The sequence below is a fragment of the Protomyctophum bolini genome (assembly GCF_963924005.1).
Source record: "Protomyctophum bolini genome assembly, chromosome: 21".
Classification (NCBI taxonomy): Eukaryota; Metazoa; Chordata; class Actinopteri; order Myctophiformes; family Myctophidae; genus Protomyctophum; species Protomyctophum bolini.
In genome coordinates this window covers 15845001-15872022 of record NC_137882.1, presented here as the reverse complement: position 1 = coordinate 15872022, position 27022 = coordinate 15845001, and the positions used below count along the sequence as shown (strand labels likewise).

The 27022-nt window shown below is 41.7% G+C and overlaps 1 protein-coding gene across 4 annotated transcripts in view; it reads left to right on the top strand.

Moving 5' to 3' along the window:
- Positions 1 to 8253: 8253 nt before the first annotated feature.
- The window catches only part of asap1b (ArfGAP with SH3 domain, ankyrin repeat and PH domain 1b), an 82038-nt gene continuing 63269 nt past the window's right edge, over positions 8254 to 27022 (top strand). For all 4 annotated transcript variants that reach the window (XM_080794053.1, XM_080794051.1, XM_080794052.1 and 1 more), the window contains exon 1: positions 8254 to 9080. In XM_080794053.1, the coding sequence (XP_080650179.1) occupies positions 8955 to 9080 (126 nt within the window). In that variant the 5' untranslated portion in view covers positions 8254 to 8954. The remainder of the gene's footprint in view (positions 9081 to 27022) is intronic.

The following is a 27022-nucleotide window of genomic DNA, read 5'->3' as shown; positions in this document are numbered from 1 at the left end:
GTGTCCTATTATTATTGTTGATCTTATAGAATAGTGCTTTTATGTGGTATCAGATATACGGTCTACTAGTACTAGTGTACACAAATGTCCCTTTCCCACCAGGCCATATAACACCTTATTATATCGGATAAACAAGTCAGGGTGATCAGAATTCAGGAAGGATGCAACATGAATTGCAGGAGGGACAATGGGGGCTTTTCGATGTCAGATGATTATTATATCTTCTTCTGCATTTACCCTATCTGGAGAAACTGATCTTTTACACCATTTAAGTGGTATAAATGAGTCAAATGACAGATATATAGTATAACATAATTTTGCATCTTTGTGACAGGCCTAAACATTCTTCCCTTCCTCCCCACACACAGGAACAGTTTTGACGTTGGTTTTGTTATACAACAATTTAGGAAATATTCAAATTTGCAACATTTCACAAGGTCAGTCTCGGTATCGGACCTATCGGTAATCGGTATCGGCCGATCATGAGAAAAACAATCAGTGATCGGTATCGGCCCCAAGAAACCTGATCGGAGCGTCCCTAGAAGATTCACTAAGATGAGATCACTATTAATGGCCAGTACAAAAACAAAAATGAATGTTTAGCAGAAGGGATGAATAAAATACACTGCGCATACAACAGATATTACCGGTGTATATATAAAAAGACAGGGCAGAAGACAAACAATGTGGGAATAGAATGCTAGATAAGGGCCTCTCACCTCATAGGCTGTATCTGTTGTTTATGACCAGACGAAGTTGTAATGTGACATTTAAACATTTCATGCCTCGCATCCTGTTCCATATTAAAGAAAAGGGCTCAAATCATCAGAGTTGCTCCAGTGCCTTCTTTATTCAGCAATAAAGCTGCTCTTCGTTACAAAAAAAACATCACACCCGTGTGAACTGAGGGGCGCTCTTATCATCATACATCACATTCCGTGCTAAGCCGATCAAATAATCACAAATGTCATTCCGGCCAATCACTTTTGGCGTCTTCACTTAACTTTTTTGTCTTCAATGTTTGTGTTCACAGAAACACCAAAGGCTGGACATAAATATGGAAAATATGGACAATAGCACGTCATGATTGTCAATGCTAATCTTGGCTCTCTTGCACCTTAAAATTCTGGGGAATTGAAAAAGGGGTCTCTCTTATCAACAGGAGAGGAGACATCATCAACCAACTTCTAAAAAGCAAAGCCTATTGGATTTACATCCTGAATTCAGTTGAGCCTCTTGCATTATTAGTATATTACATATTACATTTTTTGTTGCCATGGAATGACTAAGCTGTGATCCTGGGCGCTACCTCTCCCTCTGCATTTTTGCAACAAAAATAACTGTAACCTTATCTAGAAGACCCGTCTGTAAAATGTAACAAAAAGAAAAATTTAGAAACCTTGGAACCACTGTGCCACAAAAGCAGTTTGTAAAACACTGTGTGCTCTGTTTTATTACTGGGAGACTATAAAATAAATCTCACACGCGAACGGTTAAACCTTTTCAAGTTTTCATGTGTGAAAACTAAATCAGTCTGAAATTTGTTTTTTAAACCAAAATGCTCCTTTGAAAAAAGTCCATTCACTTTTAGGTGAAATTATGAAAAACATAAGCCAGTGTAAATTTTGACAGCAAATTCTGATTTTGTCTTAGTCTTTTGAATAACATACCATTTAGTTGTAGTCCTATTTTAGTCATCAGTCGACTAAATATCTAAATCGTAGTATTTTAGTCTTATTATTAAGTGTTAACCTAATTATGATTAGCACATTATGATTTAGTCTTTTGAATAACACCATTTAGTTTTAGTTATCTGAAATAGTTTAGTCTTTAAATATCAAAATCTTAGTCTTTTAACAAAATTAACACTGATGTGATGTGATGCTATCATGCTAGCAGTCATTAGCAAGCACACACAGGAACATGGTAACAGGTTAGCTTGCTAGCTAGTGAGCCTGACACGTTATAATGTTGTTTTGCCAATAGCCAACATGCAGTCAGTTCACCTGCTGTCACATATGGAGACAATTTACAACCCGTTCTCCACAAGGTTCTCCAAGTTACAATGTCCTGTAATGGTCAAGTATGTTAGCTCATGTTGTTTTGGAGAATATTTTGTTTTGTAAGAAAGTTAAGCCAAGTTAAAACTGTGTAGCTCAACGAAATTTTCAACATGGGAAACGTACGTGTCACCGTCCCTCCCAGTCCCAGTCCCAGACGTCCAAGTGCGTCGATAATTATATTTTTCAATTCAATATTATAATCTTAGTAACAACATTACAGTACCTGAGGAGCCCTCAGCCATGATTCTGAATCTTCGGACAGCTGTACGCGACACTCCAATAATAGTCGGGATTATTCGGGAACAAGAAGTTTGGAACTGGAAGACTGTTATGAGAGAATTTTATGATTAATTCATATCCATATTACTTTGTTAACTGCGTGTCGCGTCTTAATTACAGTTAATTCAAATCAATGTTTTATAAAGAAGCTAAACATGATCACCTCTTTGCCTGCAATCATGCTCCTCACCACCAACTCAACATGGAGCCATAGTAGCAAGCTAGGTCCTCCTCCTCCTAACCAATGTTGCCAGATTCTGTGAGAGAGAGATAAGCAAGCAGGTGTGTTAAAACAAACCCAAAAGAAGTGGCTAAGGGGTCAGGTTGGCACTTGGCACCAGGCACTATATACAACTGGGCACCAAAACCATCTGGGCACTAGATACAACTGGGCACCAAAACCATCTTGGCACTAGATACAACTGGGCACCAAAACCATCTGGGCACTAGGGACAACTGGGCACCAAAACTGATGATTTTCTGTTTTTTAATAGAAATGTATATGTATCTAAATGTTCTGATGAATTGAAAATGGTGGACCCTGTTGTAAATAAGTGTAATGCTTAATCATGGATTGTCCACAAAGTAATAGTTTTTTGTATTGACTTTCGTTTGAAATGTGCAATTCTGCATACTGTGAAATAAAATTATCAATCAATCAATCAATCAATCAACCAATCAATCAATCAATCAATCAATCAACCAATCAACCAATCAATCAAACCATCTGAGGCTAAAGGCCACCACATGAGCATCGAGATGTGATGTGAGCTTGTAGTGTGTGTGTGTGTGAGTGAGTGAGTGAGTGAGTGAGTGAGTGAGTGAGTGAGTGAGTGAGTGAGTGAGTGTGTGTGTGTGTGTGTGTGTGTGTGTGTGTGTGTGTGTGTGTGTGTGTGTGTGTGTGTGTGTGTGTGTGTGTGTGTGTGTGTGTGTGTGTGTGTGTGTGTGTGCGTGCGTGCGTGCGTGTGTGTGTGTGTGTGTGTGTGTGTCGCGCATAATAAACCGACATGGCAACACTGGTCCTCGAACGGCGGTGACGGGGGTGACGCACGTCAAGGGCCTGTGCTGTGGCGACATTTCCGGCGAGTTCACCATTATTATTATCCATGATGATTATAATATTATCTGTCTGTCAAAGCTGACAACAGCAACGGATTAAATTATCCTAAAATAATGTAGTTCAAATTGGTAGATTTTTATTAAAGACTAGAACCGAAAAACACTATAGGCAAGAAAAGTCAATGGCCACAAGATGACGCCATTTGCTTATGATTCCGAATAGACGGGGGCTTAAAAAAAATACAAATCCGTACACTAAAGTGACTAAACCACCGCTCTGCTGGAGTTGAACAAAAAAAACAGAAATAAACTAGGCCTGGAATTTCGTAATTTTAGGAGCAATGCCACTAATACTAATTGGCACAAAGGCCAAATAGCAGAACAGGAAGGCCATCAAATAAAACTAGATTTTAGTCAAGGGTTAAGGATGATTTTAGACTGTCTGCAGTGAAATAAATAAATTATGACATTTACAATCTGATCCATGTGGACCCTGATGTAAGTTTACAAGTCTTGTGCTTTTCATGGTTTCGTCCACAAAGTAGCAGTGTTTGTATTGACTCGTTTGAAATGTACCCATTCTACATATTGTAAAATATTGTTTTCAATCAATCAATCAAGCTGCACCAATCAAAGTTACTGGATTGGTTTAAAGTTGGGGGCTCAGGGGAGTTAAGTAGACTATGTGTTCAAGTTCATCTAATTTCTTGTTAGGTTTTTACATAGAATATTATGCATTATTTTGTTATCTTTAACGTTTTCCGTATATAAACCATAGTTTAAGTTTGGTAATGTGTGTGTGCGTGCATGCAGTTGTTTCACAAATCATAGATTAAACTTGATTAATAATCGTGAGATTTTATTTAGCTTTATTCCATGTGTACTGCCTTCATGTCTGAGTAGGAAGTGAAATAGCAGACTAGTGGATTAGAGCAGTCAGTAGCCTAGACTATATGAAAGAATGTTACCAATGTAAGGAACGTGTTAATGTGGGGTTTTGAAATGAGGCTTAGAAGCAGAAAAAGTTCAGGATTGCCGTCGGTGTGACACATCTGGAGGCATGGATTGATCTGAATTTAAGACTGTAGAATGGTAGCCTAAATATTGAAGGAAACCATGGGCTCTTCAGTCATTTTGGTCGATGGGATGGAATTCAGTTGAGCTGGTTTAGCAAAGGAAAATATGGATTGTGAATTTGTGTTGTCTGTGTTTGTCCAGTCCACACTGATATACAAATGCATGCGGAATCACAATTATTTTTGAGAGGTGCTATCCACTCCTATAGACAGCAATGTGTGTCCCTAGCTGTGTTCCTGTGCCCCTGCCTGGGTCTGAGCTCGGAAGTAACATATTTTCATCACCAAGTGTCACTGTTGCGCAGCCTAAAACACCACCAAGTCTCACTGTTGTGCAGTCTAACACATCACCAAGTCTCACTGTTGTGCAGCCTGACACTCCATATCCAGAAATCTCCATATATGAGCATAAAAGGGACAGACAGATGGGTGGAACAACTCTGACACGGATACAACGGGTATTGCATAGCCGGGTGGGGCATGGATCTCCAACTTCCATCGTTACAGACTTGGTGCTCTATAGCCGGGCACTGGTCTAGTACATTTTCAAACAGCCACATTGCACAATCACAAAGTCAGCCTATACTATCACCGATTTCTCTCAGCAGGATGTAGAAAAACCTTTCCATGCATTCATCTTCAGTAGACTTGACTACTGTAACTGTGCCTTTGCAGGTTTTGAACATCCATCAAGTGACTGCAGTTGATTCAGAACGCTGCTGCTCGACTCTTTACTAATCCCAAAAAAGTGGAGCACATCACTCCAGTTCTTACATCCTTACACTGGATCCCTGTGTCAAAGAATTGATTAAAAAACTGTTGGTTTATAAAGATTTATATGGTTTATGGCCAAACTACATTTCCGATCATGTACAATATCATGAACCATCAATCCAGATCTCTCAAGGTAATCTGGAAAAGGTCTGCTTTCTGTTCCTACAACCACGAATAAACGTGGAGAAGCAACATTAGGTTTATGCACCACATATCTGGAACAAACTCCCAGAAAACTGTATAGGCCTGCTGGCTGCTGCCACGCTTATTCGTGTCATTCTTGTCAGCAGAAAATGAATCAAAGTTAATTTCCCTGTTTAGTCATCTCAGACAGTTCATTTGTGAGAATGAGATTCACTCGTCAGAGACTATGACACAAAAGAAAAACCGAGAAGCAAATCAATCAATAAATAGATCAATTATTAGACGGACGAATCATTTGAACAACCTGGCAGACTGACAGGCTGATATCTGCTACAATCTCCATTCTCCACTGAGGTAATACCAAACAGATTATAAATGAGAGGATATAGGTCAGGTAACGGTTTCACCTAACAAAAAGTACTAAAACTCTTAAATAAATTACTATGAATAGTACTACAACCACTATCAACCACTACTACTGCTACTATTATAACTATTAATACTTGTGTTTATTTATTTTATTTATTTGGGTCTTCTAGCATTCCTCTTGTGTAAGAGCCTCAAACATTCCAGGGATCGGCAGACAAAATGGCTTCCCGTTTGACTGGACAGGAAGAGGAGCTGACCTGTCCTGTGTGTCATGACATATTTAAACATCCCGTCAGGCTGTCCTGTGGCACACAGTGAGAAGCTCAAGCTCTTCTGTCTGGACGACGAACAGCCGGTGTGTGTCGTGTGTCTCGATTAAAAAATAGTTCTTACCCGTGGACGAAGCGTCTGGATGTTGCAAACAGAAGATCCAGGAATGACTGAAGCTTTAAAGGATAAACTGAAGGTATATGATGAAGTTAAAACAGATTATGGCAAAACACAAAATCACATCAAGGTTCAGTCCAGGAACACAGAGATTAAAGAACAGTTTGATAATCTTCGTCGGTTTCTACAGGAGGATGAGGAGGCCAGAATTGCTGCTCTGCGGGAGGAAGAGGCTCAGAAGAGTAAGGAGATAAAGGAGATGATTGAGGGTCTGAGCAGAGAAATGGAAACCCTCTCCAATGCAATCCAAGCTGCTGAGGACCAGCTGAGAGCTGACGACCAAGTCTCATTCCTCCAGAACTACAAGACTACGATGGAGGGAGTCCAGCTCACCCTGCCTGCAGGACCACATACCGCCGCCAGTGTCAGGAGCACTGGTAAACGAGGCCAAACACCTGAAGAACCTGACCTTCAGAGTCTGGGACAAGATGAAGGACTTTGTCTCCTACACTCCTGTGATCCTGGACCCCAACAATGCACATCCATGTTTCATGCTGTCTGATGATCTGACCAGTGTGTGAGACGTGTAGAAAAGAAACAGCAGCTTCCTGACAATCCAGAGAGGTTTGACTACTATGTCCATGTCATGGATCCTGAGGTCTTTAACTCAAGGTCTCACAGCTGGGATGTTGAGGTTGGAGACAATAATGACTGGGAAGTAGGCGTGTGTGTAGAGCCACACCAGAGGAAGGGACACATAGGGAGTGGATACTGGTGTATATGGTTCTATAAGCGTTCTACAAGCTTATCCTCATCATCAGGGGTTAAGGTGACTGATCTCTCACTGAATCAGGAACCCTGGAGGATCAGAGTCCAACTGGACTGGGACAGAGGACAGTTGTCCTTCTCTGATCCTGATTCTAACACACACCTACACACCTTCACATTGGTGTGATGGGGATCCATCAATCAAAGCGAATGATAAATAGTATATGCGAGTTACAGAACGTACCATACATATTTTTATAAATACTGTCACAGTGCGCATCTACCAACATATTGTATACAATCATATATCACAACATTCATAACCTCTTTGTAGAAATACATCTTGATAATGTTAAATCTCGATGCGTGCAAAGGGGATTTTTTTGTTTTTGTCAAGCCAATAATTTGATAATCATGCAGTCCAGCAGTGGTTCCCTGTGCAGAGTCTGCAGACAGTCTCCTTTGTGTCTCCATAGTCCATGGGAAGAGTAATCGATAGAAACATTGAGTGAAATATCCCTTTAAGAACATAATACTATAAGGGACTCTAAATGCATTGGGGACACAACAAAAGATGTTACATTATTTCCCTGGCTCCACTTATATTAAAGTATAGCATGTCTTTGCAAAGTGTGAAGCAGTTATGATATTATAATCAAAGTAAACACAATTCAGAATTCAGCTCAATGCAATTGCCAACTGCACAGTCTTTTGTATTAGTTTACTAATAATTATTTACTAAATAGCATTGACCCCACCAGAGGAAGTTTGACATAGATTTGTAATAAAACAAACAAAAACAAATAGTCAACTGCTTTACAGTGCTTTACAATTCAGTACTTTACAAATATCTAATAATAAAGGGACACCATTTTTTTATCTCTTGTTTTCCTTAATAGAGTAAATGTAATCTTTGCTAGTTAGTTTTCATTTTGAAGGTAGGTAACATTTTATTTTGACGGCGGAATTAATCAATTTCCGGTGTAACTGTAACGTATCTAATTGAACTTGACGCAGCATCTGCAGTGTGTACTGTGTAGCCCTGCAGGTCCCATAGCTCGAAGGTCTCCCATAAATAAAACGAGGCATACTGTCAAACAAGAGGGAGCTACAGCTGAGAATGTAATTACTGTAACATCAAGTTGTGTTATTATAAATATGGACAATGCTGTCTCCTTGACAACCACCATCTAGCTAGCCAATCAGAGTTTGAGCACCACCATTTCGGGCTATGGGATGGATCCAGTACCTTTCTGCAGTTGATCAAGCATGCGCAGAACTCTTCCTTGTTGTCGTCCCCCGTCATCCAACGAGGTGGGTGAGAGAGAGAGAGAGACCGCTAGCGAGAGAGAGGGAGAGAGAGAGAGAGGGGCTGTGAATGTCAGAGGTAGCGTTCGTTATGCATTAAAAACGACAAACTGCGATAATAAAAAAAGAGGGAAGGACGAATTCCTTCGCAGCATTTGAAGACAATCCAAGCGGACGATGGGTTATTATAACCGATAGACAACGACTGGTAAATTGTGGAGGGCTTTTGGACGACAGACAACATCTGTAAAACATAACCAGGGCATCCGCTATTCTTTGCGTTGCTGTTTTCTTTTTTTTTCTCCTTTTTTTTCTTGCCTCCTCGGACATTCAGCTATTGAAGCGCGAAGTGGCGTTCAAGGTTTTGGGTTGGGGGGGCATGCATTTCGTTTTAAAAAGGAATGTTATACGCATAAAGTGTGCGTAGAATTCGCGCATTCCTTTTTCCCCTTCTCCCCGTGTCCCTCGGGGACACAGTGAAGTCATTTGAGAAGAAGAGTCAATGGGAGAAGAGATACATTGTTGCGTCTTTTGTCATGCCATTGCCTATACTTTGTATGCAGTTTAATAACGAATAACCCGTAGTCCCATTCGGCGCGCTCCAAGTCAACGTTATTTTCAGCTATTCCCAACCCTTTTTTCCATATGGTTTTGGCTTTTTAAAGCTCATTTACCTCGCCACCCCGCTTTTTTGGGCTTATTCATTCCCCCGCTACCCGCTGAAAGGATGCCGGATCAAATATCGGTGTCCGAGTTTCTGTCGGAAACGACAGAGGATTACAATTCTCCAACTACGTCCAGCTTCACCACCCGACTGCAGAGCTGCAGAAACACGGTCAACGTTCTGGAGGAGGTAAGGAAAGGCCACAACATTAGGCTACTTGCACCACTCTTCTGCAACGATAATTCCAATATGCCCTCAAAGACTGTACTTACTACTGGTGGTATTAATGCACCAAACACACATACATCCCTGATGATAGACTATAGACTCGATTTTTGACATTTGCATGATACGAAAGTAAAAGTCAGACCCGATAACATGCATCCATGATAGTCTTGATCCAAGGGAAGGTTATGAGAGACTAATCATCATCTGCTGAACAACTAGACTATGCAAACGCGACAATAGCCTGTTATTTATTTGAGAAATTAATTTGGCAGGTTGTTGATGAGATGATGTTGATGTTACGATGTTGCTTGGGAATATTTAATAACAGTGTGCAACTGTGCATGGATGGATGGACACCTGAGGACACACACACACACACACACACACACACACACACACACACACACACACACACACACACACACACACACACACACACACCTATCTATGTAGTCTCTCTGTGTGTGTGTGTGTGTGTGTGTGTGTGTGTGCCATTCAAATAAATGCAGCTTTACTAGTCTTATTCTTGATGCTGCACTAGTGAATGAGGTGAACAGCTGCACTTGCATCCTTGAGAAGAGAAGGCTTGTTGCAATGATGACACTGAACTGGTATAGAAACATGGCATCTTCATAGATGGTACGCTAGATCTGGTCCATAGCTCTAATGCGTTTCATTTCTAAATGCAACGCATTAGAGCTATGGACCAGAGCTAGATGGTACGCAAACTATTGGCCTCTGTGGATTTGTTATTCTTTCTAGCAGCAACTGTTGCTGCTATGGGGTGAGGGGGTGGATGATATGAAATAGGGAGATGTGCATTCAGGTCTTCGACTTCAGCTTACTGTGTTCACAATTACATAACTCCCCAGCTTCAGTTCAAAGCAGAGCTGCCAAGCTCTAGCAAAGTGCTGGCTTTCGACAGCAGAGTGGGGGAGGGATGGAGAGAGGGAGAGAATGAGAGAATCCTCTACTTACTTACTAGCTAGCCCATGGGTCTTCAACAGGGTGCCCGGGACCCCTATGGGGGGGGGGTCCTCAGAGTTACTAAAGGGGACTGGACTGCCAAATCATTGTGTTATAGGTTTTGGTGTTTTTTGGTGTCAAGGGGGAAAGACGGAACAAGTGCAGAGCCAAGGGTCAAGTTTATGGGTTTAAGTGTTTAAATGTCATAAAATACACACAAACACTGATGCTACTGTATCCTCAGTGTTGTGAAATTGATTGTGCTATCCAACAACTCAATCTTATCAATCTTTTTAATCTGACATAATTTGATACAATAATGAAGTAGGGGTCCTTCTGCTTCATCTGCCCCTCGGCAAAGGGGTCCCTGTCCCCCTACTCTAGCAACATTTAGCATAATTCAGAATGTCAAAGGTTTCACACATGTAGTCCAGCACATGGATTGGACGTGTTATTAATGTACATTATTTTCTTGTCTAGTTTTGAAAAAGCAATACATTTTTTAATCATAAAAAAATGTACAGCACAGACAGTCCACATCATCTACTGTTTTGCGTGACACTCGCATGGTTTCAGGCCCAGGCCGGTAAACAATAACATGAGAACCGTGTGCCCCGCGGTAACAAACACACACCCTTCATTTGATACGACCTCTGATCAACAGGGTGAGTTTAATAAGGTCAGGTAGGTGGGGGAATGGAGGAGGGCATGGGTGGGGTGGGGTGACCACACAGAATGCTAATGTCTAATCCATGCTTCTGGCTGGCACAGGCACCGGCCCAGCCATGGTTAAGTGGGGCATGAAATCCGGGAGGCACGCCACGCACCTTTGCCATTCATTGTCTATAATGCCAATATGTGACCTCCTTTTTTCTCTCGCTTTGACACGTGATTGAAAAATATATGAATTAGATTTAAACTCACTGCAGCATTTGGTTCTCAAAGTGTGTGTGTGGGGGGGGGGGGGGGGGGGAAGAGTAGCTAATGTAGCCATAATGTTTTGCTATTCAAAAATAGTAGATCTACTGCCACTTTTGCCACGCTGCAAGCTTGTACATCTGCTATTTCTTTTGAGAAATATAGATTGGTTTGGTTTGAGAACCACTGCACTACCTTCTCGAGTGTCCTCACTTCTCCAAAATAATTAAACATGTTGACACCTTTGAATGGAATGCTGTGGTCCAGAAACAACATTTAAATGAAGGGAGCAGGCCTATGTGACATCGTAAATTCAATAATGTCCATATGAATTCTCTCTTATTTTTTGCACTTGGCTTCATTGCACGTCCGTCACTCTTGATGAAAACGTTAGCCAAACATCCATAGAGGCTGGTGGTGTTATTTCTGTGCTGATAGTAGTTGTTAACAAGCGCCAATAGCGGATCACGTCCCACTGCCAACAGATAAACATCCAAAGGAGCAGGACAATAACCAATGTCAGCTTGCTATTGTGAGTCATGCGTGCACACAAGGCACATTGGATCGGGCCCAATGCACATTCTTCCTTCTCTTCTGCATTCCGAATGCTACAGGCTTAGAGTAGAGTATGTGTGCTATAAATCATGCCGAAGTTCTGTGTACGTTTATAGTGTAATAATAGGAATTTCTGGAAAATGGTACTTGACTCGAGATATGTTTATTTTCAATACAGAGCCCCTTTTTTATCCATTCACCGAAACAAGGAAAGGCTTTCGCTTCAGGAATCACCTCGCTGGCTCCATGCCTCAGAAACCCAGAGAGTGCAGCAGCACAAACGAAAAACATCTGTTAGAAAAAGGCCGCCATGTGCGCCGGAGCTTTGGTAGCCACTCTGGAATTTCTGCAGAGATCACATGACGAGGAAGACCATTTATACTGTGGGACCAAAAACCACCAGCAAATGTATTTGTTTGCTGTTTAGAATTTGATAGAACATGTCTAGCTAGTAAATAGTCCAACTATTTAGCAGATTTCCATCCAAGGCATCCATTAGATTGATTCACAGTTCATTTTGTTTACTGTAAGTACAGTTCAGCAAAACAGCAAAACAGTCTATTGCTATGACTTGTCCTCCTGTTGCTTAGTTCTGCTCCTTAGTTCTGATATGAAAAAGAACAGACAAAGCTAAGGTTGGGAGCATTGTCTGCTCAAATTTGACATTAAGAACAACAAAACATTGTGATGGAGAATGGCATTATCCTGTTTATCAGACTGAACTTTGCGGTTTGTAGATCTGGTCTAGAACGGATACAAAACAGTCTACTAGTCGGCTCAGGATGACCACATTCTGAATACCCAAAAAGAGGACACATGGTCAGGCCCTCTTGGTCGCACCAGTGCACCTTACATTTAGCAGGTGTGTTTGTGCATGTGCGTGCGTGCGTGCGTGCATGTGCAGTATGGGTACACCTAAATTACAGGTGCCACCAATTAAAAAGTGGAAGATGTTCGATGTACTGATAGTCTGCTACATGTATATAGTTACAAAGAATAGTGAAGCAGCTTAATGTTAGGGGGAACCAATGCAAATACAGAATCCCAAGCAACCTATTTGCTCATTATGCTAAAAACAAAGCAAACACAGACAAGCTATGAGATGTAGTCACCGTTTTCTACACAACTTGTCAATGACACACAGGAGATGATGACATTGTATGTCGTTGTCGACACACAACCCTAAACAACACTATTTTAAACCTCCTAACACTTGCTTTAAAGTTGGATACTTTTGCATCGTTCTTGCATTACAGCAGAAAACCCAGAAACAAAACTTGCATCATCAAAGAGACCTCTGTAAAGTAATGTCTCAACCCCTCAAGTCTCTCCAAAATGTCTCCCAGTTATTTCCCCACAATCCCCAGTAATGTTGACAAGGTAAATTATGCAAAAGGTACAGGGTGAATATTTAATGCTGTAACCTGAGGGATGGGAAAGCTGACCCACGGGAGAGTTCTCATGCCCTGCCTTCTTCCTATGAGTCACCGAAAGGTGCAGAGGGAGAGAGAGAGGTGAGAGAAAAGGAGCTATTGCTGCAACATCAGAGCCTTTTAATTCAGCTCCACACATCAATTATTGATTACTGCGTAATGAAAGATGTTCTGTTCCCTCCTCCGTTCTCCCACCTGCATGTTCTTTTCCTCCTCACGATATCGTCCACTTTTCTTTTTTTTTAATAGCACAGTGGAATGCTCCAACTTATTTCCTGTTTTATAGTTGGATCAGTTGCAGATGAGACGTTGTGGGAAACAATCAACGGCGAGATAGGATAGGAAGACGCGAAGTTAAAAATAACAGCGCTGGTTGCTAACTTATCTGCCTCACAGCAAAACAGGAGATTACATAATTATTTGTGGAAGCTGGTGTGTGAGGTAGGATCTCTTCCTGAACCCAGCACTACCTACTACTCAATATCTACCACACAAAATGTAATTAGACAGTTTAACGTTTATAAACTGAATTGAAACATATCAGGCTCTTATCGCCATATTTTAACTTTTTGAGGGTTTTTTTGTAAAATATTGCCCTACTTGATCATAGAACGTCACACAAAAGTAGCAGATGTACATGTACAAGCTTGAACCACGGCATCAAGCGACGCGCTTTGAGCATTTGAATTTGAAAAGTCTGAAAAGTAAACGTTGTGGAGACGATATGCAGTATGGGCTGACTTGTATTTCTTGTATTTCAGGCACTTGTGTGTGTTTTTCAGTGATGAGGACAGTATTTGTAGCTTGTCTGTAGCTTGGAGGCAGTACAATTTGTGTTGCTGAGTTTGCTTTTTCAATCGCACTAAAGAACCTTATCAGGAATACAAGGAAACCCCTCACTACACTGGCATTCCTTTGAGTGTGTTACTCGCATCACGTGGGCTGGACCAGAGAAAATTCATGTCATCTCATTCAAGCGCTCCTGGGCTCTTTCACCTATTGGCAATTGGCCTGGTATATGTTACAAACCATCTCCAAGTCAATGCTCTAGTTTGCCAACAATTTGCAAATCGCTTCCAACAATGCTACATTTTGAAAAACATTATTTAAAGTTTTTATTATTGAATAGCTAAAATAAAGAGCTATTCTTCTTCTAGTTCCAGTTATGTAGATTACTTGTGATCCAATGGGGAATAACTTGGTTTAAATTGCTATGGGACTAGAAATGGACAAGAGCCAGGACAGTAAAATATAATTGCTTCTGGTTGTTTTCGTGAGTAGGATAGCCTATGCACCTCAGGCCATACTAGCTTAGTTTGATGACAGTCATGTGAGTCATGTTAAAACACTGGCAAGACACAGTCATTTGTTTGGAATTATTTTCAGTCAATGGATAACGTTTTCCGATATTCTTTTGCCTCTTAGTACCAAGTATCTTCAGTTAAACCCATCTGATGATCATCATCACTAGGCAAAAAACATCCTTTCAGTTTGATTTTGACATTACATTCAGTTGGCTACTGAATTAGAGACTGCAATTGAATCAGTCATTGTGTGTCAATCTGCTAGTGCATAGTAGAAAGGAATAAAGTACAGTAGACTGTAAACGTACTGTAACGCCTATTTTGATAACTAATTTGAAAAGTCCACTTTAATTGCCATCAGTGGAAATACAACGAGATATATTATTGTGCTGTGAGTTTAGAGGACATTAATGGCATTACCTGACGAAACAATGAAAATATGATGTGTGAATATTTAAGTATACTGGGCAAAAGCAATTCATTTTTCCTTTACGTAACCTAGCTGATTTAAGGCTCAATTCTGCACAAACACTTGCAACTCAGCTGAAGGCTTTGCCAGAATGGAGTTATAATGGAGTTATGATTCTAATTCTAATTCATTATTTGTCCCTTGCTGCAGTGCAGCCTATGATTCATGTGATACAGTGAAGTGAACAGTGACACAAATGTATGGCTCGATACAGGTTCACTTTTTTGTCTTTCCAAATCCAGTTAAACTGCATGACAACAATTCATTTAAAATGCACATGCTAGCTAAGCCGGCTGTCTTAGGTCTGACTCATAAAACCCTTGACGAGGAATTTCCATCATCAAAGCTCATTTGAAGCTAATTGAATACACTAAATTAGTCTAGACGGGCCTTGGAACACTGAACCATGCTGTGATCTGTGATCCTCTCCACACCTCCACCTCACAACCCCCGTCTCTTCCTGTCCATGGTGGGAGAGCAAGTTCCCCCCCCTTCCCTTCTCATCTGTTCCGTCCCACCCCCCCCCCCCCCCCCCATCCTGTGTCTGGTCACGGGCTTGTGTTGACTTCTACGTCCTGCCCCTGGGTCCACCTTGTGGAAGCCCCTTCTCACCTGCCCCCCCCCCCCCCCCCCATTCCTTTGTGTGTAAACAAATGGTCCTTCCCTCTCTCTTTCTGCTCCACCTGGTGGGTGGGACTAAGAATGTATATAAAGTGTACCTCTGTGATTGTATGATCATGTTACTTGGGAGAGCGGCCTGCGAGCCAGGAAGAAGCATCCGTGTATACTGAGTGCACGTTAAATAAAGGTCTACAAAGGGAAGTTGATGCCTCATGCGTTTAGTGTCAGAAATTCTGCCATATCAGTTTGGTGTCGAGAAGTGGGGTCCTGTGTCGTCTGAAACTCCGGAAGATAAACAGCTCCAAAAGGACAGATCTCAACGAAACGGCTCCAAAGGACAGATCTACAGAAGAGTCTGCATCTATGGAGTTTCAACGCCTGGATTAAAAAAAAACCTGTGGCTACACTGAAACGGTGAGAACCTTCCAGATTAAATAGACTAGATCTCTGTATGTATTGTAAAGCATTTATACAGACAATTGAAGTGCTAATTCTCATATTTTGAAAAAAAAAAAAAAAAAAAAGAAAAGAAAAGAGACCTTGAATTAACGTCAAGATTGTAAAACATAAAGACACCTTGTTTGCATTAAGTCAGCTGCAGCACAAAGAACCGTGCTTGCCAGGTAAGTCAAGCCAAAGAACCTTGTTGAAACAACATAAAGAAAGGTGCTTGCAAAGAAAGTTAAGTTGAAAGCACAAAGACAACTTGTTTAACTGTTACAATACAACATACAATTTGTTGTCGTCACAGAATGACATAAAGATACAGTGCTTGCTTTAAGTAAAGAAAAGAACGTCAAGCAAGACAACAATACCGTGTTGCATTTAAGCTGACAGTATTTCAATATGGGGAATAAAAAAAGTGCCCCTTCGGCCACAGAGAACAAAGAGAGATGGTCTTCGGTTATGCAAGACATGTTTGAAAAATATGGTACAGAAGCGCTATGCTGCATTGATGAGTGGAAACGCATGGGCTTTCCGGAACAAGGCTCTTTGAGTATAATAAGATTGCTTGCCTTAGAGCGACTGCTAAAAGAAGCGGAGAAGAAACTGAGAAAGAAAAAATCAGTAAAGACACATAAACTTGACAAATGTGACCGCCACAAAAAGGTATTTTCACTGTGGATGGAGGAAGCACAATTTAGACAACGAGAAAGTGATATGAGACAACTACCAAACTTTGATTCTTTGTGGGAAGAGAGCCAGCTACTTGCTCCCCCTGAATATTCTTTGAGGGAAGAGGACAGACCACTGGCTCCTCAGAATTCTTTTTTGTCTCCCTCACAGCAGTCCCCCATGCAAGCCAGTCGGGGTCTACAGGCGTCTACTCCAATTCTGGTGTCCGCTGCGCTGAGCCTGGAGAATGTTACTACAAGCCTGACTACTCCAACGACGATCCTGGTTTCTGCTGCACTGGGCCTATTGAAAGAAGCTCCATCCTGCACTGGCATCTCTGGCCCAGAGCTGGCCAACAGTGGCGATGCGGGCACGACACAGCCAAGATCTCGAAAACCACAGACCTTGCTCCCATCTATGCATCTGTCCACCCCTGGCCAACATAGGGCGACAACGCCTCATCGCAGCAGTGCCACCATCACCCAGGGCAGCACACCGCCACACAGAAGAGGGCCTGGGACAGCGAGACGTACACAGGGTGCATCAGAGTACTGTCGCCTGCCGGGCGGGGTCCCCACCCCAAATGGACTTTATTCTGACCCATGGATGGACCAGGAGGATGGGGACAACATACTGCTGGCTGACATACAGTGCCCCATGATAGAAGTAGCCAATCCGTACGGCGATGTAATGATGGTACAACGCCTGTGGTCTCCAGACGACATAGGCCAATACGCAGCTACACTGAAAACGCCTACTGAAGTGGGAGGATGCCGCTGGACTAAAGAACTGAAGGCCTTTTGCCGTACATACAGACCTACAATGAAAGAGGTACTTGACATCTGTGCCAAGAATATGGAACCTTCGAAAATGCAAGCAGTCCTAGATGTCGCCCAAATGTATCAAAATGAGAGGCCTGTCCTTGTACAATTTGAGGACAATCGCAGATACATGACTGCTGTGGATGCAGTGTGTGAGAAGGTTATGACACTCTTCCCAACGATATTAAATCTGACTGAAGTGCAGAACTGTAAGCAGGGCAAAGATGAAACGATCAGTCAGTTCCGCCACCGCCTGGAGGAATCCATTTTGACCAACGGGGGAGGGAAAAACCCCAACGACCCGTTTGCAAAAGCATTCCTGGCCAGCCAGCTAATAAGCAACATGCATGACAAACTCTCTAAACGTGTGAAACAATCTCTCATTGGCTACAGAACCGCTGATCCGGCAGAAATCATCAAACATGCAATTCATGCAGAGGACGTCGAAAACGAGATGAAAGAAAAACAGAAGAAACAGGATAAAAACAAGGCAGAAGTCCTTCAGCTTGCAATGATTAGCGCGGTTACTATGCTGTCAGAAAGACATCACATGAAAAGAGTGGCAGACTCCGACGGAGACCACAGGGATGACGAAGATTATGACTCCGAGGGGGACCACATGGATGAAGAAGATTATGACTCCGATGGGGACCACAGGAATGAACCAGGGGGATATCATTGCTAAAAAAGCAGACAGCCCAACAAAAGACAAAAAAAAAAAAAAAAAAGAAAAAAAGTGGGGGTACTACTTGACCGTATACCTGGAAAGAAAATGTTGTTTGGAATATATGTAAATGTTTTCCTTGAGTGAGTTTGTAACTGGACACTCTGAAAACACGCAGAGTGGGAGTAAGCGGAAGAGGAAGCACGTGACGAGGACTGAACTTCACGACAACATGCACAAAAGTTCAACAAAAAAATCGCATTGACGCAGCTGCTTAAACCATGCTTACAATGTATTTTGTTCAAATGTATTATGATGTATTATTTTGATATTGATGGAAAATTCAAATTATTGTTTAATTAAGCTGTTGTTTTAATTAACAAGAGGAAGGATTTGACGAGGAATTTCCATCATCAAAGCTCATTTGAAGCTAATTGAATACACTAAATTAGTCTAGACGGGCCTTGGAACACTGAACCATGCTGTGATCTGTGATCCTCTCCACACCTCCACCTCACAACCCCCGTCTCTTCCTGTCCATGGTGGGAGAGCAAGTTCCCCCCCCTTCCCTTCTCATCTGTTCCGTCCCACCCCCCCCCCCCCCCCCATCCTGTGTCTGGTCACGGGCTTGTGTTGACTTCTACGTCCTGCCCCTGGGTCCACCTTGTGGAAGCCCCTTCTCACCTGCCCCCCCCCCCCCCCCCCCATTCCTTTGTGTGTAAACAAATGGTCCTTCCCTCTCTCTTTCTGCTCCACCTGGTGGGTGGGACTAAGAATGTATATAAAGTGTACCTCTGTGATTGTATGATCATGTTACTTGGGAGAGCGGCCTGCGAGCCAGGAAGAAGCATCCGTGTATACTGAGTGCACGTTAAATAAAGGTCTACAAAGGGAAGTTGATGCCTCATGCGTTTAGTGTCAGAAATTCTGCCATATCACCCTTGAGGCATTATTTTTCTATGGAAAGTCAAAGCTCTTTGAAACTGCTGGTTAAAGTGACACTGGATGGCTCCATTGATGATTTGAGGGCACATCTCAGAGCTCCAAATACTAGGGGACTGAAGTCCTGAGATTAGTTGAGTGTGCTCTACTGCCGATAGGTTAAGACTTAAGAGGAGGACAGGCTCTCAATGAACAGTCTATAGCAGTGGTTTTCAACCCTTTTCATATCAAGGGCCATTATTTTTTCGGCATTTGATCCACAGACCACCATTTGATGAGATTTAGCCTCGCAGTACTATAGAATATTTTGTTGTCGTTGGATAAGATAATAAACTCATAAGAGCGTAAAATGAAATGCTCTGAAGAGTTAAAGATCTATAAGGATCCATTTGGTTACCAATACCAACTCTCCATCATTTAGCTGGGGACCATCTGGTCAAGGACTCCGGACCACACTCACAAGGACGACACTCACAAGGTGAATTTTTAATTTTCATGACATGTCATTAAAAAAATTGGCACATTTTGGTATCATTCACGTTTGCCAATGTTTGACAGACACTGTGAAGGCCTGAGTAGCCAAAATACGTCTGTTTGTCATAGTAGTACAGTTTTAGTCGAAGAAATTAACACGGGTACAGTACTCCAAATAAATGTACTTCGTTACTGTCCACCACTGGCACAATGACCATCCCTCTGTGGGGTTCCAGACAGATGTGAAGTGAACCCCCACTACCCTCTTACTAAATCAGGAGAGAGAGAGAGAGAGCAGGGGGAATCAGAGACTGAGAAGCTCCAGTCTACTCTGTGCCAGAGCTCAGCTCATCCTGGTCACTGGGTAATCCGCTCTCTAATAGCTCCTGTTGATGATATATGCTGCGCAGCTGCGGGCAGGAAGGTAGGCCAACAGCTGTGGCCCATATCCCCGATTATCATATTTCTCCCTAAAAAAACCAACAATAAAACAAAAAAGAAAATAGTGGCGTAAAGTAACTTAAATACATTTACTCAATTACTGGACTTAAAGAAGTAGTTCGCCCAAAAAAATGACTATCAAACCTCATGAAGCCTTCAATTCATGGAGATTTATTAGTTTTTGTCGCATTCCTGAGCCAATATTTTGATGACCGGCAGAAAGATGCTAATGTTTCCGGTAGGAGACTCCACAAGTCTCCTACCGGAGACGATCATCAAATTATTGGCTTTTAGGAATGCGGCAAAAATTCTCCCATGAATTCAAGGCTTCGTGTGGTGTGTAATTGATGGAAAATAAGTGCTTTAAGTAAAATGTTGAGTTATGTTTTTTAACCTTACTCGAGTATTTTACAATGTACTTTTACTAATATTCCACTACACCTCAGAGGCAAATATTGTACTTTCTTCTCCATTAGTTACTAGTTATTGCCAGAGTGAGGTCTAGCCAACACCAACTCGAGACTTCTCCACTACAGTTATATGAACACTTTAGTTACTAGTTAGTTATTGTGTAGATTTTGATTAGTATTTCAAAACATGCATTAACAAAAGCATTCTGGCTTTTTGAAAATAGCCAATCTACAAGCCAGCGCACAATGCATAGTGATGCGACACATTGTGAGCTTGCCATTAAATGGGAGTCTGTCTGTAGTGCATGTCAAACTGTGGGGTCATTGGAATTAGACGGCTAGAGCCGTATACAAATCTTCTCTTATTGGGAGTCCATTTTCTAGCATGTCTTTTCAAATGGGGGTCCAGGCTCATTGGTGTCAATTTGGGGGTCCTTGACATGAAATGGTTTCTGAACCACTGAAAGTACTTCTTCCATCACAGTGACAACGCCACAGAACGGGAGATTCGCTCGTAATTCCGACGGCGCATTAGTCCGACAACGTGGCTTCACGTGCGGTTATGGTTAGGGTTCGGGACAGGGTTAGTAATGGGGCGAGTCAGACCAAGGCGCCGTCTGAATAATGCTGCTGACCCACAGAACAGAAGAGTGTCACCGCCTGTCGCCTTGTTCTGCGCGGACTAGCAAAAGAACAGACAACAGTGTTTGTCTTTTTCTCTTTTGTCTCTTATTTATATCTCTGTCTGGACTCTGGACCTCGGCTGAAACAAAAGAAGCCCAGATGTGCTCAACACACAACAGCCCACTTCTTGTGACATTGTTGAGGCCTTCCTTTCTTCTTCTACCATGTTATCAGTACAGTGGTTGGTGGCATTATTCCACAACTGTGCTGGAGGACTTTTTTAGTTGCAGGGTTTGTCCAGCGAGGCATGATGCTCTTTTTAGCCCGAGGGATGAACATAAACACAGTGCATCGTTTGTCTGTGTGAGCCTTGATAGAGTTTGGCACTGGATTCTTGTCCAGTGTACTGTGCTGTGCATTGGCAGATTATATTACACATCCTGGCTTTTGCAGAATGGCATGGGAAGAAGCTCAGAAGTCCTTCCTTCAAATGCATCTATAAACTGTCCCAAGTTCTTCACTATTCTCTTCTCAGTTCCCACCTCCAGTTTAATGTAGCGCTGTTCAGATACCAGTATCGGAAATTCAATCAGTCAATCAGCCTTTATTCTTCACATACAATTTCAAAAAGTAGTATTTTATTTTATTATTATTTTATTATTTTATTTAATAAATGCAGTGAAATGTATACAAGTCAGATAGTGAACAATACAACAAGACAAACGGGACTAAACTAACCTAAAAATGAATACAATAATAATAATTAACCACTGAAAAGCTGCCGATACTGCCTACATGCTGGTATCTGTATATCGACTATTATGCCAGTCTATGCAGGCTATATTTTTGAATGCTTCAGTTTATGTAGCGCCACAGTTTTATACTCTTACTGTACTATACACCTGTGGTTTTGGAATTGTTTGTCTCTCACCCAACACAATCCCATATTAACTATGAAATTCTAGACACGTCGCCCACAAAAAACCTTAAAGGAATGTTGTAAAGTGCTGCTGAAGCCAAGGGAATCCAGGGCCTGTAACTGCTGGGCTCCCAGCCACATGGCCAGTGTTGCCAAGTCTGCTTATTATAAGCGAATTTGGTATTGTTTTCTTCTGTAAAGTCACTTGTAAATATTGGTAGTTGCAGGTTGTGTTTTTTTGGGCATGTTTCTAAAGTGTAGTAGCTTACTGTATTTGGGCTTGCTTCCTAATGTCATTTAAACCAGTGGTTCTCAAACATTTTCATGCCACCAAGACCCACCAAATTAATATTTGTCCATGGACCTCCCCATTTGAAGCCTTTTTGTGCCAGGGGCCCCTGTACCAGATTTGTGTTATTGAAAATAGCAGACGTGTGTGTTTGAAGTGGTTTAAAGTGCTGCTCATGTGGTCTAATAGTCGCTTCTTTTGGGCTTGTTTTCATAGATTACCAGGTTTCTTATTTCTTTCGCAAAATCTGTCAACACGGCCACACGGCCTGGACTGGTCTGGAACAGAGCTCGGGGACTAGGAGGAAAGAAATATTACTTCTCACTGTGTATAATATCATTGCAGAGACTTCAGTTACAACTCTGTGTTTGGTTGGCTTATCAGCTGATCAATGATAAGAGAAAGATTAGCAAACGGTAGGTCTACTTAGAATAATTCATTTTGGCTTGATGTTTTTCTCTACTTGGATATATATTGATATTTGTTCTCTACTCGGATATATATTGATATATTTGCCAGATTGTCTCTTTCATAAGCCCCCTTTTTCACAATTGATGTCTGTCCAAGGGGAAGCACAGTGGTTCTCAACCTTTTCAGGCCGTGACCTCACAAAATAATCATATTTGAACTGGGGATCCCCCACCCTGACGCACTTGGCATTGAAGGAGTTGAGGCATTACATTTTGTTTGACTCTGTGCCACAGATAAGGATTGTGAAAACGCCTCATGTCTTTCTTATATTATTTGAAAATTGGCCAATGTTTGACCAGTTTTTATAGTATAGTTTGTTGATTACTTTTGATGCAGTAGCCTAATGGTTTTTTGTTTGTTTTGTTTTATTTGGTAAAAAGGTCTTAAAAATCCTTAATTCCTTGTCACTTCACTGGGGACCCCCCCCAAAATCATCTTTTTCTGCTTGTCCCAACCCACAGGTAACCACTGGTTTACACTACAGTGCTCAGAGCCTGTCTTTTAACTCAAAGGTCACATGTCCAATCCCTGCAAATGTGTTTTGTTAAAGTGTTGAATAGAAAGAGTGAATACAAAATAGTCCTTGTGTAATTACAGTATAGTTACTGATTAACAATGTGACAAATCTTTTCAAACATTGTTTGAAAAGATTTGAAAACCTGTTATTGACCTGGAGTGTTTTATTGGTTGCTATTGAATACCATTTCAAAAAGGTTGAGCCTGCACACCAAAGCAGGTAACCGGTACTTCTTTATTACAAAACAACTGAGGTTTCGATCCACTGTGGATCAGTTATTTTGTAATAAAGAAGTATCCTTTACCTGCTTTAAAAAAATAAAAATAAAGCCTCTTTAGTCCACTTGTTCCCAAACACTGGGTCGGAACCCATTTGATGGTCGTGGACAGATTTTTATGGGTCCCTTTATTTTAGTTCCTACATTTTGTTTTAATTATTATTAAACATTTTCAATATTTGAATGAATTTAAACCAAATTCAACGATTTTAGTAGTGAAAATAACCTTGTAGATCTGCTATTTTCACTAGTTTGGGTGCAACGTCTATAATTTCTCTTTTGGGTCTTGAGCTAAAAGGTTTGGGAACAACCACTGCACTAGTCGATGTGCATATAGTTACGTTTCCTTTGATACCATAAACCATGCCATGTATTAACGGGCTTGTAAACCTGAATTTCATAATCTTTTATCTTGTTGGGTTTCGATTAGCTTACGTTGACTATTATTTGTAATAGATTTGAGGTTTGTGGCTGTCTTGGTCAAACTGCTGACCTGATACGTCTTGCCTGCCTGTCAGTAATGAGAGAAGCAGAGATATCTTCACGTTAACACACTGACTGTGTGTCATTATTAGAACGGAGTGGGGTTTTTTCAGTCTACTCTGAGGTGGAGGTTTGTCCTGGAAATAGCCAACCTCTGTGCTCTCTTGGCGTGTCTATTTTCTCTCCGAAATGAAGCTCCTTCCTTCTGAAGACTAAGAGCTGGCCAACAGCGCTGTAACGGCACGGCACGCAGCATTTTTTGTTTGGTTTTCGGTTTTGAAGCCATGGTTACTAGTTTTTATTTGGTACGGTAATGGAAATGGTGCATGGTAATACATTGATATTGAGATATGAGACTAGATATTATATGTGGAAGTTTGGATATCGTGTAATATCATGATATGGCACAAGTGTTGTATTTTCCTAGTTCCTAGGTATTTGGTATTTTATTTTGTCCATATCACACAGCTAGTATAAGATAGTATCTTCTTTCTCTTGCTGCAACGTAGGTTTGTTTCCCTAATCCTACCTGAGGCTTGAAGAGATCACCAAACAGTTCAGTCATGGCTGAGCTGTGCCTCTTGACAGGAGGAGATGATTGAGATTCCACTGGGTGTCTCCTCTCCCTGGAGATACGTTGACCGCTGCAGAGCTGCCTCCTCATACCTCACTAACCTACAAAACAAAAGAACAAAACTTTACTGATAACTTACTTTAATTCTATTACAGGCACCGGCCTATACTCTGGAACGAGTTATTCCTGGGACACACGCACTGTGTGCGTGCAGTCAGTCAGTCAGTCAGTCAGTCAGTCAGTCAGTCAGTCACTCACTCACTCACTCACTCACTCACTCACTCACTCACTCACTCACTCACTCACATAGATAGGTGAATGTCAGTATAGACAGAAAACCAAGGTCAGAGAGAGAGAGAGACATGCCAGATACTTTAAATGCATTACAATCAATAAATCCTTCTTGACTAGTTGAGATGATTTAAACCCGGGTCCTCTCTACCACGAGGACCATTATGAGCTGTGGCTGAGGAGCCAGCCACCTGACATCACGTTCTTTAAAAAGGATGTACATCTCAGGAGAAAAAAACCAATTGTTTCAACCTTTTCAGCTCTCACTAAAAAGTACTTCCAGGCCATCTCTACTTGATCAATGTGAGTCATAGCGAAAAATAGAACAAAGAAAAAATAGAAAAAATGTTTTGCAAATATACATTATGCTTGAGAAGAAATTAAGAATGTATTAATTAGAAATGCAATCAAATCAAGTAAGGGAAATCTCAAGAGGACGTTTAATGTTTAGACAAGTTGAGCAAGATTAAAGGAATCACAGACAGATTTAAAGCTGTCTCATGCTGAGGATAACCATGAGTCACAATTAAGATCCTCAATGAGCTAACAGCTAAGACACTCTCTAGAATGAAGCCCAGATAAATGTTGGACTAAAGAAGATAAGGCTTCATTACAGGCCGGGTGGTCTATATCGTCACTGTCGTGCACAAACCTCTTAAGTCCATATTATAACCTTGCATGTTTTTTTTGTACGCTCCACTTCATAGGTCACACAAAAGCATACAAAATAGCAGATCTGCAAACTTGTGGATGTGCTACTTTTGCCGTTCTTGTTACCGTTTTTGGACCAATGAGGCTTCCACCCGACAGAGAAGAGATATATAATATCTAATGATGGTGCCTGCGCGGGCGGCTTGGCTCTCTGCCTGAAGCGCATGTGAGCATATCGCTTACAAATTTGAGTCATTCTGTTTTGAGCCGGGTGTCCTCGCAACGCAGGAAGCTGGCTCAGTCCATCACATGGTTCTGACCACACTCTGCATGGCCGAGCCAGCTGTACCTCTCCTTTCCAACAGCAGATGTAGCTTTAATGCTTCTGAGTGATGCTAGCACCCCCCCCAGGTATGTGAGAATAGAGCTGGGGATTTAGTCGAGTCAAGTCAAATCATGTAAAAATGAAAGCACAAAAGTAATCTAAAACTACTCCCGTTGATCAAAGTGCTGTACAGACCAGCATGTATAGCTAAAATAACTCTACAAGAACCACCACACCGCAGACGTGAACAATAAGAAGCACAGCTTAAAGCCACAAATAGACTATCAACAATACAAAGTTACAAACTAAGCACTGTAGCAGTGAGGGAGTCTTGAGCCTTGACATTCCATGGAGGCGGCAGATCTGCCAGAGAGGGTAATACTGTTCTACCGTACGTGTATATTTACGCTTTGTGATAACAAAGCTAAGGCACAGTCACCCCAGAACTGTTTGTAGCGGGACAGCTTGGAGCCACAAGTCAGCCAACCATGAGGGACTTGGAGGTAGAAGCAGGGGTTAAATAGGAGTGGGCCAGCTTTAGAAACGACTCAACGAGAAACTTTAAATTGTATTCTGAACTACATATATAACTGGCAGCCAGTGGAGAGAGTCTGGGATAAATGGGGGTGATATAGTGCCGATGACCTGTCAGGAGTCTGTCAGTTTAAACCATATCTACCTCTGCATTGCTATCAGTTGAAACCTTACCTTACCCATCCATCATGTGTTTTGTTCTGCTTTTAACTGTGTTTTTGTACTGTTTTTAACCTGTACGGCGACCTGTCCTTGAGTGCCCTGAAAGGCGCCTTATAAATAAAATGTATTATTATTATTATCATGAGCATAGTGAAAGTCTGCTTTATGAAAACAGACTTCTGGACAGACATAAAGCAGTAGAGGTGGACATCATTAGGGCGGCAGTGGCTCAATGAGGTAGAGTGGGAATGTTCCCAGTTCGATCCTGGGCTCCCCCAGAGTTGCTGTTGAAGTGCCCTTGGGCAAAACACTGAACCCCTTAATTGCTCCTGATGAGCAGGTTGGTGCCTTGCATGGTTACCTCCACCGTTGGTGTGTGAATGAATGGGTATATGTAATGTGCCTTGGATAAATGCGCTATATAAATGCTTTATAAGTTGTTCCGTCTTAACCAAGGCCCCCTAGTACTGGCCTTACAAAGCCTCCCTAAAAACCCACCCTTTCTGTCCTAATAAAGTTTTGTTTGTAAAGCGACCTTGGGTACTAAAAGAGGAGAGCTCTTATCATCATACATCATCATACATCACATTCCGTGCTCAGCCAGTCAAATCATCACAAATGTCATTCCGGCCATTCACTTCTTTGCCCTCAC